Here is a 12,505-nt window from a genome sequence, read left to right on the forward strand (position 1 = left end):
AATGTTAACAAGAAAAGTAATCTTGTGGGATATCACCCTATGAGTGCCAATCTCTGGATAGAAACAGTGCATGTCAGCCTTTTGCCATATTTTTTACATGTGTGCCTCAAACAGAGCATCCATACTGTTTAGTAAACAGTTATGTGTACAAAGAAACAGAGCAGTCTCTTTTCCTGTCACTCTTTCTTACGTCATATGTATGACTGGTGCCTAGGCAGAATTGGGTTTATATGATTCAATTAAAAGTGCAATATATCTGAGCATATGAGAGGATGCCTTTATCTCCATGCAAACACTGCCCCATACTAACAGGGGAGTCAGAACATCCAGAATTTGGGGGGCTCACGAAATTGGCTTCCATGAATTCTGAGAACTATCTATATGTTGGATCCACAACCTAAGCTCTGAAATCTTGCAATTATGTTCACTGTATTAATTTCTTCTTTTCCCTTTAGAAAGCCTATCCTGGTGCACACATTTATCCCAGGATTACAGTCATGAGTCACCATGCTGGCTGTACCTGATTGGTGACCGATCATTTTCACCTCATAACTTTTCTTGTTGCTGTACCAGATCAATAAAGAAATGCCCCAAATCTGTAGGATGAGAGGAGAGAGGTCACGCATTCTTCATGACCAAGTTGAGTGGGAGACTGGTCTTTGAACTGACTGGGTTGGACACCACACATTGATACTCTCCAACATCCTCACTCCTGAAAGGATCGATGAAGAGTTGGCACTTTGTTGGGGACAGTGTCATCCTCTCTGTAAGCTGCAGACTGTGATTATTGAAAATCCAATGGAAGGAGACTCCAGTATCACCTGAGAGGCAGGTGAGGACCACAGAGCTCTGTTCTGGAACTGAGGTGCTGATGACTCGGAGAATCGGCTGTGTCACAGGCTCTGTAAAGCAAAAGAGGGAGTGGAAATGACAATAACCCTTCAGACGTATCCATCACTCCCTCTGTAGTCAATGGACACTCAATAAACCCTCCAGGGTAGAGAATTCGAGGCTATGACAATACACAGATTTCTTGTGGCTTAGAGCTGTCACCCATGGCCTGTGTGGCCCTGGTTTATTCTCTGTGTATCCTGGTCCCTACTTCCCTTCACAAGTGCACACAGTGCATGATTTTTGTCAGGTCCCAAAGCTAAGCTTAGATGTGAGCAATGGTCTGATCTTTGGATGGGGAGCTACCCAAATCAGCAGCATCTTTTACCATTTAGCTAAAGGAGAGTATTCATTAGGCTGAACCCTAAGGACAAAGAATACCCTGAAGACCTGTCTCCTCTGTCCCTCCCCTTGGGCAGCCTGGACTTCCTCTGAAGTTTCCTAAGCCCATAAGAGGAGTTGGCTTATTCCTGGCAACTGTCCACTGAGATTCAGATGTAGAAGATGCCCCAATGACCTTGCTAACTGCAGCCATCATGGCAGTACACAGTTGTTTCCACACTCTGTGGGTCTTGAACAGTTGGTTAAAGCCTTGTTCCGAGTCAGCTCTGACACAAAGTCAAATTCTAGCCCTGGACACAAGTTCTCCAGGGTAAACAGAGTTGAGTCTGGAACAGAGGTCTGGATCTAGAGCTGCCTGATGCTCATCTCACCATGGTGAAACCATAGTTTCCATGATAGACCATTCCTGATTCCCATGACATCTTGCTCAAGGCCATATTCATGATGAGCACCTCAAATATTCTGGGGCAGACTGACATCCTTGGGCTGAATTACTCAGCACACAGCCTCCTCTATAGGTGGAGTCAGGTGAGGGACTATGGTCTTTTTTAGTATGTCTACCCAATGTGTGTCCTGTACTAAGTACTCAAACCCATATGTGGAGACATAGTATAGAGGAGACGCAATCAATCCCACACAGTCAATCCTGTGTGTGCAAAATGAAATGACCCCCACGAGAGCCCAGAGGTCACAAAGAATCACTTACTATATATGTGGAGGTACACATGTGCCTCTTGAACTTCAAACTTTGTATTTACGGTTTGTAGGACGTATAATCCAGTGTCCTCCTGGGTGGTGTTGTGGAACAGCAGGGATATGTTGGGGTACACGGTCACTTTATTCTTGTAAGCGGGTGCCAGCCAACTTTTCTTAGCAATTACCTTCGATGCAATTTTAAGTCTGTTGACAATGTCTATCTCTTTGGACCAGGAAAAAGCTCGAAGTTTCTCTGGAATATTGTGAGCCAGCAGGAGAGCATTTTCCCCTTCAACAACATTGAGTGGCTCTGATTCAATAGAGAGCTTAGCAGCACTGGGAGGAAGCCTGCAGGCTAAAAGGAAGGGTAAAAGGAAAGAGAGACAAATGCATCAATACTGAGACCTTTGGTGAACAACTGGAGCTTGATTATTGTGAAACTTGTATAACCACTCAGATGAGGTGGGTGGGAATGTCTGTCAAATTCAGGGGGAGAAAGTAGCAAATGACCCCCCTGACCTCTGTGCACCTGACTGTGTCACTTCCTGTGGAGATCTGTCTCCTGGTGAGGAAGTCCTGTGTATATGTAAATAAAGCACTGTTGGCCAATAGGGAAGCAACATAGGTGGGAGTAGGAGTCTAGGAGAATTCTAGGAAATGTAGTGAAGGGAGTCATCACCATGTGATTCCTGGGAAGAGGGGACACATGTCTGGATTCTCGGTAAGATAAAACCTTATAAATATGTATGTATGTATTAGTAATTATGAGTCAATAATTAAGTTAGAGCTAGCCAATGAGTAACAAAAGCAAATGATCAACAGCTTCAAAATTAATTTAGTGTCTTGTGTGTTATTTGCGGGCTGAAGGCAGCAACAGGAACCAGGCAACAGGCAGGAAGAGTACATCTTACAGTCTCCTCATGTGTTTACACACTCAATGTTCTCACATGCCTGCTCACACTCAGAAAAGGTGGAGGTGAGGTGCCTTCCCTCACTTCTTCCTCTACAGATCCCCAGTCTTCACATTGTGATCTTCTTGATCTCTTATCTCTCTGTATGCAGTCAACCCATGACTTCACTCTGAGATGGCTTCCTAGTCTGTCTTCCAGTCCTCTAAAGCTGGGGTCTCATTAGAAAAACTAGGTTGATCTTTCAGGAAGGCCTGACACATGGACAGGCTAAGATACATGTGGGTGGATGAAAGAACAAATGTTCTTGGATTTTCATGTCCAGGTATTTATGAAATTCTCCTGTGTGGAGCTACTGACACCGGTCACAGATCCAGCTTACATTAACTCATGCATGTGTGTGGAGTGGGTGTGTGGGTGTTGGTGGATACGAACATGTTTGGGAATGAGCATGTGTTTGCCATCCTGTGTGGATGTCTGAATGCAGGAAACAGCACCCAGATTGAAGCCCTTCCTATCCTTCTACTCCAGAAGACTCCAGGCAGGCTCTGAGATCCCTTTCCCCCTCAACTATCAGACAGTGTTCTCCTCTCCAGTGAACAGGAAACACTACCAGGGGCTGCACTGTTTGCAGAGAAGTGCACAGCGGGCCTCCACAGGGCCTGCCATGTGTTCTGCCTCCCTCTGTGGAGAACAGCTTTTCCTCCAGCACTTCCTCAATCTGTACAGATTTCCACTCTCTGAGTTCTGCACTTGAGAGGCAGGAGCACTTCTGAGGTTAATGTGAATGTTGTCAGGAATGGGGTCCAAGGGCATTCTCTGTCCTTACAACTCTTAGTCCTAGCTGGTATCCCAGTCAGGTTCTCTATCTATTTTTCAGTCCTGCACATCATGCAATGAGGAACAAGTAAGTTCCCTGTGGTCACCCTTTCTTTCCCTATGCTAGAAGGAAGGAGACTGAACATGGTCCATGAGCATAGTACTCTTCTCAGACAAATGAAGCACCAGTAGGTCAGATTAATCTGTGGGAGGGACAGAAATGGAAATCACATATGATTCTTTCATCTTCTCCAGGAAACCAGCAACTCAGGGTTTGACTGTGAGGAAATCACCCCCCTGGGGATCAAAAGGCTGAGTGTAACTCCTGTCTGGGAGATGTAAAGACCATCAGAGCTTGTTTCTATTTGTTTTCATGAGGGAATTCCCTAGGGTGGACCCCACAGGACAAGTACATACCAAGTGGACATATGTCCTCTGTTCTTTACCTTGGGGAACATGATCTTCCTGTGAATTGTCACAAGTCCATCAGAGGACTTGGCAGATAGCCTGGGCAACTGTCTAGCTCTGCCCTCCATGCTGAATCTCAGAAGGAGGTACCCAGGTGACCTAGCTTGAATGTGGCTCTCAGAAAAGTACATGATATGAAATAAGAACACCAAAAAAAAACTGTTGTTCCCTCTCAGCTCCATAAGGAAGTAAAAGTCCAAACCTGGAAAAATACTCTCCAAGACCACTTGCAATCAAGGCTGGGAGAGAGGTCTGGAGCCAGGGATTCCTGGTGCTAACCTCTCTCTGAAGAATCCAAGATATGCCGGATGACAATAGGGTCATTCTCAGTACCATGTTCATGGTGATAACAAAAAAGACAAGACAGAGTCTAATTCACTTGAACTGACTTACCCTTTCCCATCACACACACACACACACACACACACACACACACACACTGAGACGCACACACTTCAGTAAAGGCAAGAGTCTGATCTATAGCTATTTGGCTCTAGAATGTGTGTCCTGTACTAAGTGCTCAAACACCATCATGGGACACAGTACCGAATAAAGGTATTCAAAGTTGAGATGGGTGAGTTCTATGTGTACATACAATCCAGGAATGAATCATCACAAGAATCACTTACTGTCAAACTGGAGTTTCACATGTACTAGTTCAGTTTTCTGATCTGTATTCAGAGTGCGTAGGGTGTAGAATCCGGTGTCATTACAGGTGATGTTCTGGAGCAGCAGGGATCCATTACTGTACACTATCTCTCTACCACTGTGACCAAGGCCAAATACAGTTGTACTGCTGGCTACATGGTGCCAGGCAACCTCACTGTTCTTGGACACAATAGCTCCTTTGTACCATAAAAAGGCTTCAAGATTCTCTGGAATACTGTGAGCCACTAGAAGAACACTTGCTCCTTCTTCAGTGCTGTGCATTACTGGTTCAATAGTGGGCTGGGCACAGGTGGATGGGCACTCACAATGAGAAGCTAGAAGGGAAGACAGAGATCGGTCAGTAGTTGGACCTTTGTGTTTGACTAAGGTGAAGACCTGTGTCCTGAGCAGGCATGTTCATATCTTAGCTTGGGTGCTTGAGTGGGTGTCTTCCTGTCATTTACTAAGTTCCATGTCCTACGTGTACCTGGACTTGTGATTCTGTGTGTATGCTGCTCTCTCCTCAGACATCAATATGACCCCGGTTCACCACCCTCAGACTCCTGCTCACATTCAGTGTAGATTGGTGTTGGGGAGATGACTTCCTAGCTCCTTTCACTCTAGACCATAACACCCTGACTGGATGACATTGTGTTGTTTATGATCTTTCCTCTTGTGATTCCAGTCAACACCTGACTTCACCTTCAAGCTTTCTTTACCTTTAGTACACTGGGACTATGGAATTGTGAGAACCTGGATTTGTCCTATAATTTTTGAAGAAATGATGCCTGGAAAATGTGGTGATGTCTGGCTTAAACATATAAAGCTTGTCTGAAGATCAGAGATTGGAGCTTGCCCCTCTTTAATCATAGAGGTCAAGATGTCTTGTACAGATAGACAGGAAGTGAGATGTCTGGTCAGAAACAGGAAGTGAGATGGCTAGGCAGAGACAGGAAGTGAGATGCCTGGGTGGACAAAGTATATACGTGGAAAGAAATAGGAGCATGCTTTTTTTCCCACTTGGAAGCTAGTGAGGAAAAAGTAACTTTGGCCTGCTCCTTCTTCTCTATGATCTCGCAGCAATTTCCTCTATGTTTGACACCTGGTTTTATTATTTAGACTAATTAAGAATGCCATTTACCAGTCTAATCAAAAGCAATCTACAGATTCAAGCTGGTGTAGCAATCCAAATATCTAAAAAATTAGACTTCAAACAAAACTTAATCAAAAGAGATGAATTTTAAAAAGGGGGAAAAAAATAAAGAGAAGCAGTCATCAAAACTCTCCCAAGGAAAAAAGAAAACAACAGGGCCAGATGGTTTCAGTGCAGAACTCTACCAGCAATTCAAAGAAGATCTAATTCCACTACTCCTCAAAGTGTTCCACAAAGTAGAAGCAGAAGGACCATTGCCAAAATCTTTTATGAGGCTACAATTACCTTGATACCTAAACTACAAAACAGACATAAGAAAGAGAATACAGACCAATCTTCCTCATGAACATTAATGCAATAATACTCAATAAATACTAGCAAATCGAATCCAAGAACACATCAGAAAAATCATCCACCATGACAAAGTAGGCTTCATTCCAGGGATGCAGGGATGATTCGACATACAAAAATCCATCAATTTAACCCACCATACAAACAAACTGAAAGACAAATATCCCCTTGATTTTCTCATTAGATGCTGAAGAAACCTTTGACAAAATCCAACACCCATTAATAATATAGGAATTAGAGAGATCAGGGATAACAGCGACATACCTAAACATCACAAAAACCATATATACCAAAACAACAGCCAACATCAAACTAAATGGATAGAAACTCAATGTGATTACTCTAAAATCAAGAACAAGACAAGGATGTCCACTCTCTCCATATCTCTTTAGTATTGTACTTGAAGTTCTAGCTAGAGCAATAAGACACCAAAAACAGGTAAAGGTGATAAAAATTGGAAAGGAAGAATTCCAACATTAATTATTAGCAGATGATATGATAAAGTTCCATAAGTCACCCAAAAAATTCTACGAAGGAACTCTTACATGTGATAAACACCTTCAGCAATGTAGCAGGATACAAGACTATCTCTAAATCAGCATTATTATATACAGATGATAAATGGACTAAGAAAGAAATAAGAGAAACAACACCCTTTACAACAACAACAAACACCATAAAATATCTTGGTGTGATGCTAATCAAACAAGGGAAAGACCTGTATAATAATAACTTTGAGTCTTTAAAGAAAGAAATTAAAGAAAATACCAGAAAATGGAAAGATCTTCCATGTTCTTAGATAGGTAGGATCAACATAGTAAAAATGGCAATCTTGCCAAAAGCAAAATACAGATTCAACGCAATTCCCGGCAAAATACTGGCAAAATTCTTTACAGACCTTGAAAGAACAATACTAAAATTTATGTGGAAAAACAAAAACTCAGGATAGCCAAAACAACAAAAGAACTTCTGAGGGCATCACCGTCCCTGACTTCAAGCTCTATTATTGAGCTTTGGTCTTGTAAAAAACTTGTTATTCGCACAAAAATAGACAGGTAGACCAATGGAATTGAATTGAAAACCCATATATAAACCCACACATCTACAAACACCTGATTTTTGACAAAGAAACTAAAATTATTCAATGGAAAAAAGAAAGCATCTTCATCAAATGGTGCTGGCATAACTGGATGCTGTCATGTAGAAGATCATAGGTAGATCCTTATCTATTACCATGCACAAACTAAAGTCCACATGGATCAAAGACCTCAATGTAAATCCAGTCACAATGAACCTCTTAGAAGATAAATTGGGAAGAAACCTTGAACACATTGTTACAGGAGACCACTTCCTGAACATAACACCAGTAGCACAGACACTGATATCAACAATTAATAAATTAGACCTCCCAAAACTGAGAAGCTTCTGTAAGGCAAAGGACACAGTCAACTAGACAAAATGACAACCCGCAGAATAAGAAACGATCTTCACCAACCCCGCATCTGACACAGGGCTGATTTCCAAAATATAACAAAGAACCCAAGAAGATAGTCACCAAACACAAAAAAATCCAATGAAAAAAATGGGGTTCAGAACTAAATAGATAATTCTCAATAGAGCAATATAAAATGGCTGAAAGACATTTAAGAAAGTGCTCAACATCCTTAGCCATTAGGGAAATGCAGATCAAAACAACTCTGAGATACCATCTTATACCAGCCAGAATGGCTACAATCAAAAACACCAGTGACACTATACTGGAGAGGATGTGGAGAAAGGGGAACACTCCTCCATTGCTGGTGGGAGTGAAAACTTATGTGGCCACTTTGGAAAACAGTATGGTGATTTCTCAGGAAAATAGCAACTAGTCCACCTCAAGATCCAGCAATTCCACACTTAGGCATATACCCAAAGGATGCACATTCACACAACAAAGAAGTGTGTTCAACTATGTTCATAGCCACTTTGTTTGTAATAGCTAGAACCTGGAAGCAACACCTTTATCGAATAATGGATGAAGAAAATGTGGTACATTTACAAAATGGAAAATTAGTGGAAAAAACAATAAAGTCTTGAAATTCACAGGCAAATGGATGGAAATAGAATAAACCATTCTGAGTGAGGTAACCCAGTCACAGAAAGGCAGGCATGGTGTGTACTCACCTACATATGAATATTAGCCGTAGAGCAAACCACACCACCAGAGAAACTAGAAAACGAAGAGGACCCTAAGGAAGAAACACATGGTCTCCGGAAAAAGGGGAAATGGACAAGAACTCTGAGCAAATTGGGAGCATGGGTGGGAGAAGGAGGAGGCAGGAAAAGGAGAAGTGGAGAACGTAAGGGGAGGAGAATAAGTGGGATCAGGAAAACTGAGTCAGGGGAGGAATAGAGGACAGAAAGAAAAGAGAAACCTTAATAGAAGAAGCCAATATAGGTTAAAAGAAAATCTGGCACTAGGGATATGTTCAGAGACCCACAAAGATGACATCAGCTAAGATTCTAGGCAGTAACGGAGAGGCTGCCTTTGATGCCCTTCCCTATCATGAGATTGATGACTACCTTGTATGCCATCCTAAAGCCTCCATCCAGTAGCTGATGGAAGCAGAAACAGACATCCACAACTAAGCACTCTGCCATATTTCCTGAATCCAGTTGTAGAGAGGGAGGAGTAATGAGCAAAGGAGTCAAGATTGTGCTGGAGAAACCTACAAAAACAGCTGACCTGACCTAGCAAGAACACAGGGACCCCTGTCACACAGCTGGGAAGCCAGCATTGGACCTGACGAAGCCCTCTAAATGTGGGTGCCAGTTAGAAGGCCTGGACAAACTACGGGAGCTCTTACAGTGGAAACAGTGTTTATCCCTAGTGCACAAAATGTTTTGGAAGCTCAGTCCGTATGGTGGGATAATATTTCAGCCCAGACACAAGTGGAAGGCCTAGGCCCTCCCCAAGTGATGTGGTAGGCATTGAAGATCCCCCCAAGGAGCTACGTTGTCCATGGCGAGTCTCAGGAGAAGATGTCCAGGCACCTAGCATAAGTGTGTCTCTCATGACAGAGCATTGGCTGCTTCCACATGGCAAAAAGCTTTGACTACTAGAAAGAACTGTTCCTGACCTAAGGAAGTCAAAATCCAAACTTAGAAAAATGTTTCTCATGGACACCTATAGTTGATTCTGGGACAGAGGTCAGGAGCCAGGGCACCCTAGTGCTCACATCTCTCTGAATATCCCATGTTTTCCTCAGCCAGACCCAATGTCGATTCCCTCAGGGTCTTTCTCAAGAATACATTCCTGGTGAGAATCTGAGAGTCTAGACAGAGGTGATCTCCTAGGCTGCTTTACCCACCATCGAGCACCTGGGTACAAGGTGAATTCAGATGAAGGATTCTGATGTACTATGGTTATTTTCCACAATGTGAGTCCTGCACACATTCTCAAACCCCAACGTGGGGGCACAATGCACAGGAGAGGTGTGCACGTACCAGGGCTGGCACTTCTGCGTATGTCTGGTGGAATGAACCCACCCAGCAAGGATAATTCACAAAGAAGTACTTACAGAGCACTTGAAGGTACGTGGATGCAGTTGATACATTTTCTGTTGGTGTTCTTAAGATTCCTAGAGTATAGACTCCTGTGTCATTCTGGGTGACATTTTGAATCCACAGGGATCCATTTTGGTACATTGTCTCTCTACCACTGTGTAAAGGCCCGAGTGCACGTACATTGCCATTCGGTGCATACAATGCGATTGCATTGTCTATTATTGCCTCGCCTTTGAACCAGGTTAGGGATAAAACATGGTCTGGCAGATCATGGACAAGGAAAAGGACATTTTCTCCTTTGACCACTTGGGACGGCACTGATTCAATGGTGACTTCGGCAGTGGTGGTTGGATGCCAGCATATTAAAAGGGACGCTAGAAGGGAAAAGAGGAAAAGTGTAAAAGTGTGATCACAACTCTGCTTAGGTGTTTGGTTAGTGCTGTGCCCATCCTCCTTGATAGAGATGAGCAACATGACCTCCATTGCTCAGAGTCTCTGACTGGGTCTTTGCCTCTTCATGGAACGATCTTCTCGCTTATGTGACTGCCCCCAGTGTCTCCATTTCCCTCCTCACATAGAGTGTTTGGTGTGAGGAATCCACTCAGACCTCCTCCTGTAGAGAGTCCTCACTTTAGACTTTTTTCTCTGTACCCTTTGAGTTATCAGTCAACACCTGACATCAGTTTCTGAATACACTGACGTCCAGGCTGATAGAACCAGGGTTTTGTCAGGATGGGTTTAGAGCGACCGTTTAGGAAGATTCAGTTCCTTAAAATTCTCAGAAATAAATGGAGAAGGAAAAATGGAATAAGCTGGGCAGTGGTAGCACAAGCCTCAAAGCCCAGTAATCCACAGACAGAGGCAGGTGTTTCTCTGAGTGTGACACCAGCCTGGTTACACTGTGAGTTCTAGGACAGCCAGGAATATGCAGAGAAACTCTGTCTTGGGGTCAGGGAGAAAACAAAATAGATGGAAAGAGGAAGGAAAGGAGAAGGAAGGAAGGAAGGAAAAATGATGGAAGGAAAGACAGAAAGAAAGAAAAGAAAGAAAGAAAGAAAGAAGAAAAAAAGGGAAAACAGAAGGAAGAAATGAGAGGGAGGGAGAAAGAGATGGAGGAGGGAATGAGGGATGGAAGGAGGGAGGGAGGAAAAAAGATGTGTCCTTGGGTTTATCTACATAGTTCCCATTGTAGCTGAGGACAACATCCATACTCAAGAGAGAGTCCCAGTTTTCACATTTACATATACAGTATGTATATATTTGTGAAGGCATCTGTTTCATTGGGCACAGGTGCAGGTCAGGGCCACAGCACCAGTGTGGAGGGAAAAGGAGGGGCTGAAAAAGTCTGCTCTCTCCATCTACCCTGTGAGACATGAGCACTGAATTCAGGTTGTCATGTCTCCACACTCTGAACAATCTCTGTAACCCACCCCTGTTGAGATCTGGAGTCACCCTGTCATGACTGGGGGCATCAGGCTTCAGAACATGGCAGCCAGTGTAACTCACCTTGAGTAGGAAATGTTGGGGCTTTTCCCTCCCCTCACCACCTCCTGTTGACTGAGAGCTTCAGGTTGCTGAGCCTCTGTCCCTCACTGTACCATCTGTGCCATAACAGCAAACAGAATCCTCAAGGCTCCTCTCAAGATCCTGTCCCCTTTTGGAGACTCCAGCTGGCTTCTGAGTTCCAGTCCACCACAAGCAGAGAGTGGGTACACTTACCTGTGAGCAGGAGCCCCTGCCAGAGGGTGCAGCCCATGCAGGGAATCACAGAGTACACCTTCATCTCTCCTGCCGCTGTGCCGTCCTCCCTGTGAGGAGAGCTTCAGCTCCAGCAAGGTCCTCAGGCTCTGCTGTCCTGCTACCTTTTGGGATGAAGAGTCTCCCAGTCTTCCCAGATTTCAATGGGCTGTGTGTTGTTGGGTCTGTGTCCAAGGCACTGCTCTGTCCCTTCTACTCTCAGTGCTGTCCTACACCCCTCTCCACTTCCCTTTATGTTTCTCCTCCAAGCAACACATTGAGATTCAAGGCTGATAAGCATCCCCATGCCCTCAGAGAACAATGGCTCATCCCAGGGCTGACACCTGCCCTGTCCTGTCCGTGGGTCTGTCAGCATCAACGAGGGAGCCTCCATCCTGCCAGTGTGTCCTTGTTACACAGGGATCCAGCTGAGCACCCAGTGTGCCCTGCATCCTCAGTGCTCTGGGAAAGTGGGATTTACTCCCAGCAGGAAGGGGATAGTGTCTGAGGACTACAAAGGGACCGGCTTAGTGATGACTAGGGATGAAAATATATCTTGCATATGATGCAGAGAGGTACAGACCACGAAGCACTCAGGACTATACTTAATGTATCCAAAAAGTCACTCCCCTCAAAGTTCAGGGAACCATGGAAAACAGAGACTGGGGGAACCTAAACCCAGAGGGCATGGAGGACACCCTCAAAACAGGTTCCCTAAATCACTGCACATAGAGAGTTCTGAGGCAGCTTACTGTGTGCTTTCATGGGTCTGGGAGGGTCTTAACGAATGTTCCTCTTATATAGTATGGCCTCTAGCTGAGTGTTTCTATACGATGTCTGAGTGTGCAAATGAGTAGGGTTCTGATTCATGTTCCTTATCCTTCAGTTTGTCTCATTTAATTTAAAATTGTTTTTTTGTTTAATCTTATTACATTCATTACATTTA

General features: G+C 43.9%; 1 protein-coding gene across 1 annotated transcript; it reads right to left on the reverse strand.

Moving 5' to 3' along the window:
• Positions 1-209: 209 nt before the first annotated feature.
• On the reverse strand, positions 210-11,605 carry LOC121135454 (carcinoembryonic antigen-related cell adhesion molecule 3-like). The gene is made up of 5 exons (XM_040734237.1): positions 11,542-11,605; positions 9,837-10,196; positions 4,754-5,107; positions 1,940-2,284; positions 210-902 (listed from the first exon to the last, which is right to left on the reverse strand). Exons 1-5 carry the CDS (start codon positions 11,603-11,605, stop codon positions 619-621), a joined length of 1,407 nt encoding a protein of 468 aa, XP_040590171.1. The 3' UTR covers positions 210-618.
• Between the last annotated feature and the right edge of the window lie 900 nt (positions 11,606-12,505).

This window comes from Mesocricetus auratus, unplaced genomic scaffold (genome assembly GCF_017639785.1).
Source record: "Mesocricetus auratus isolate SY011 unplaced genomic scaffold, BCM_Maur_2.0 Super-Scaffold_100038, whole genome shotgun sequence".
In the NCBI taxonomy this organism is placed as follows: Eukaryota; Metazoa; Chordata; class Mammalia; order Rodentia; family Cricetidae; genus Mesocricetus; species Mesocricetus auratus.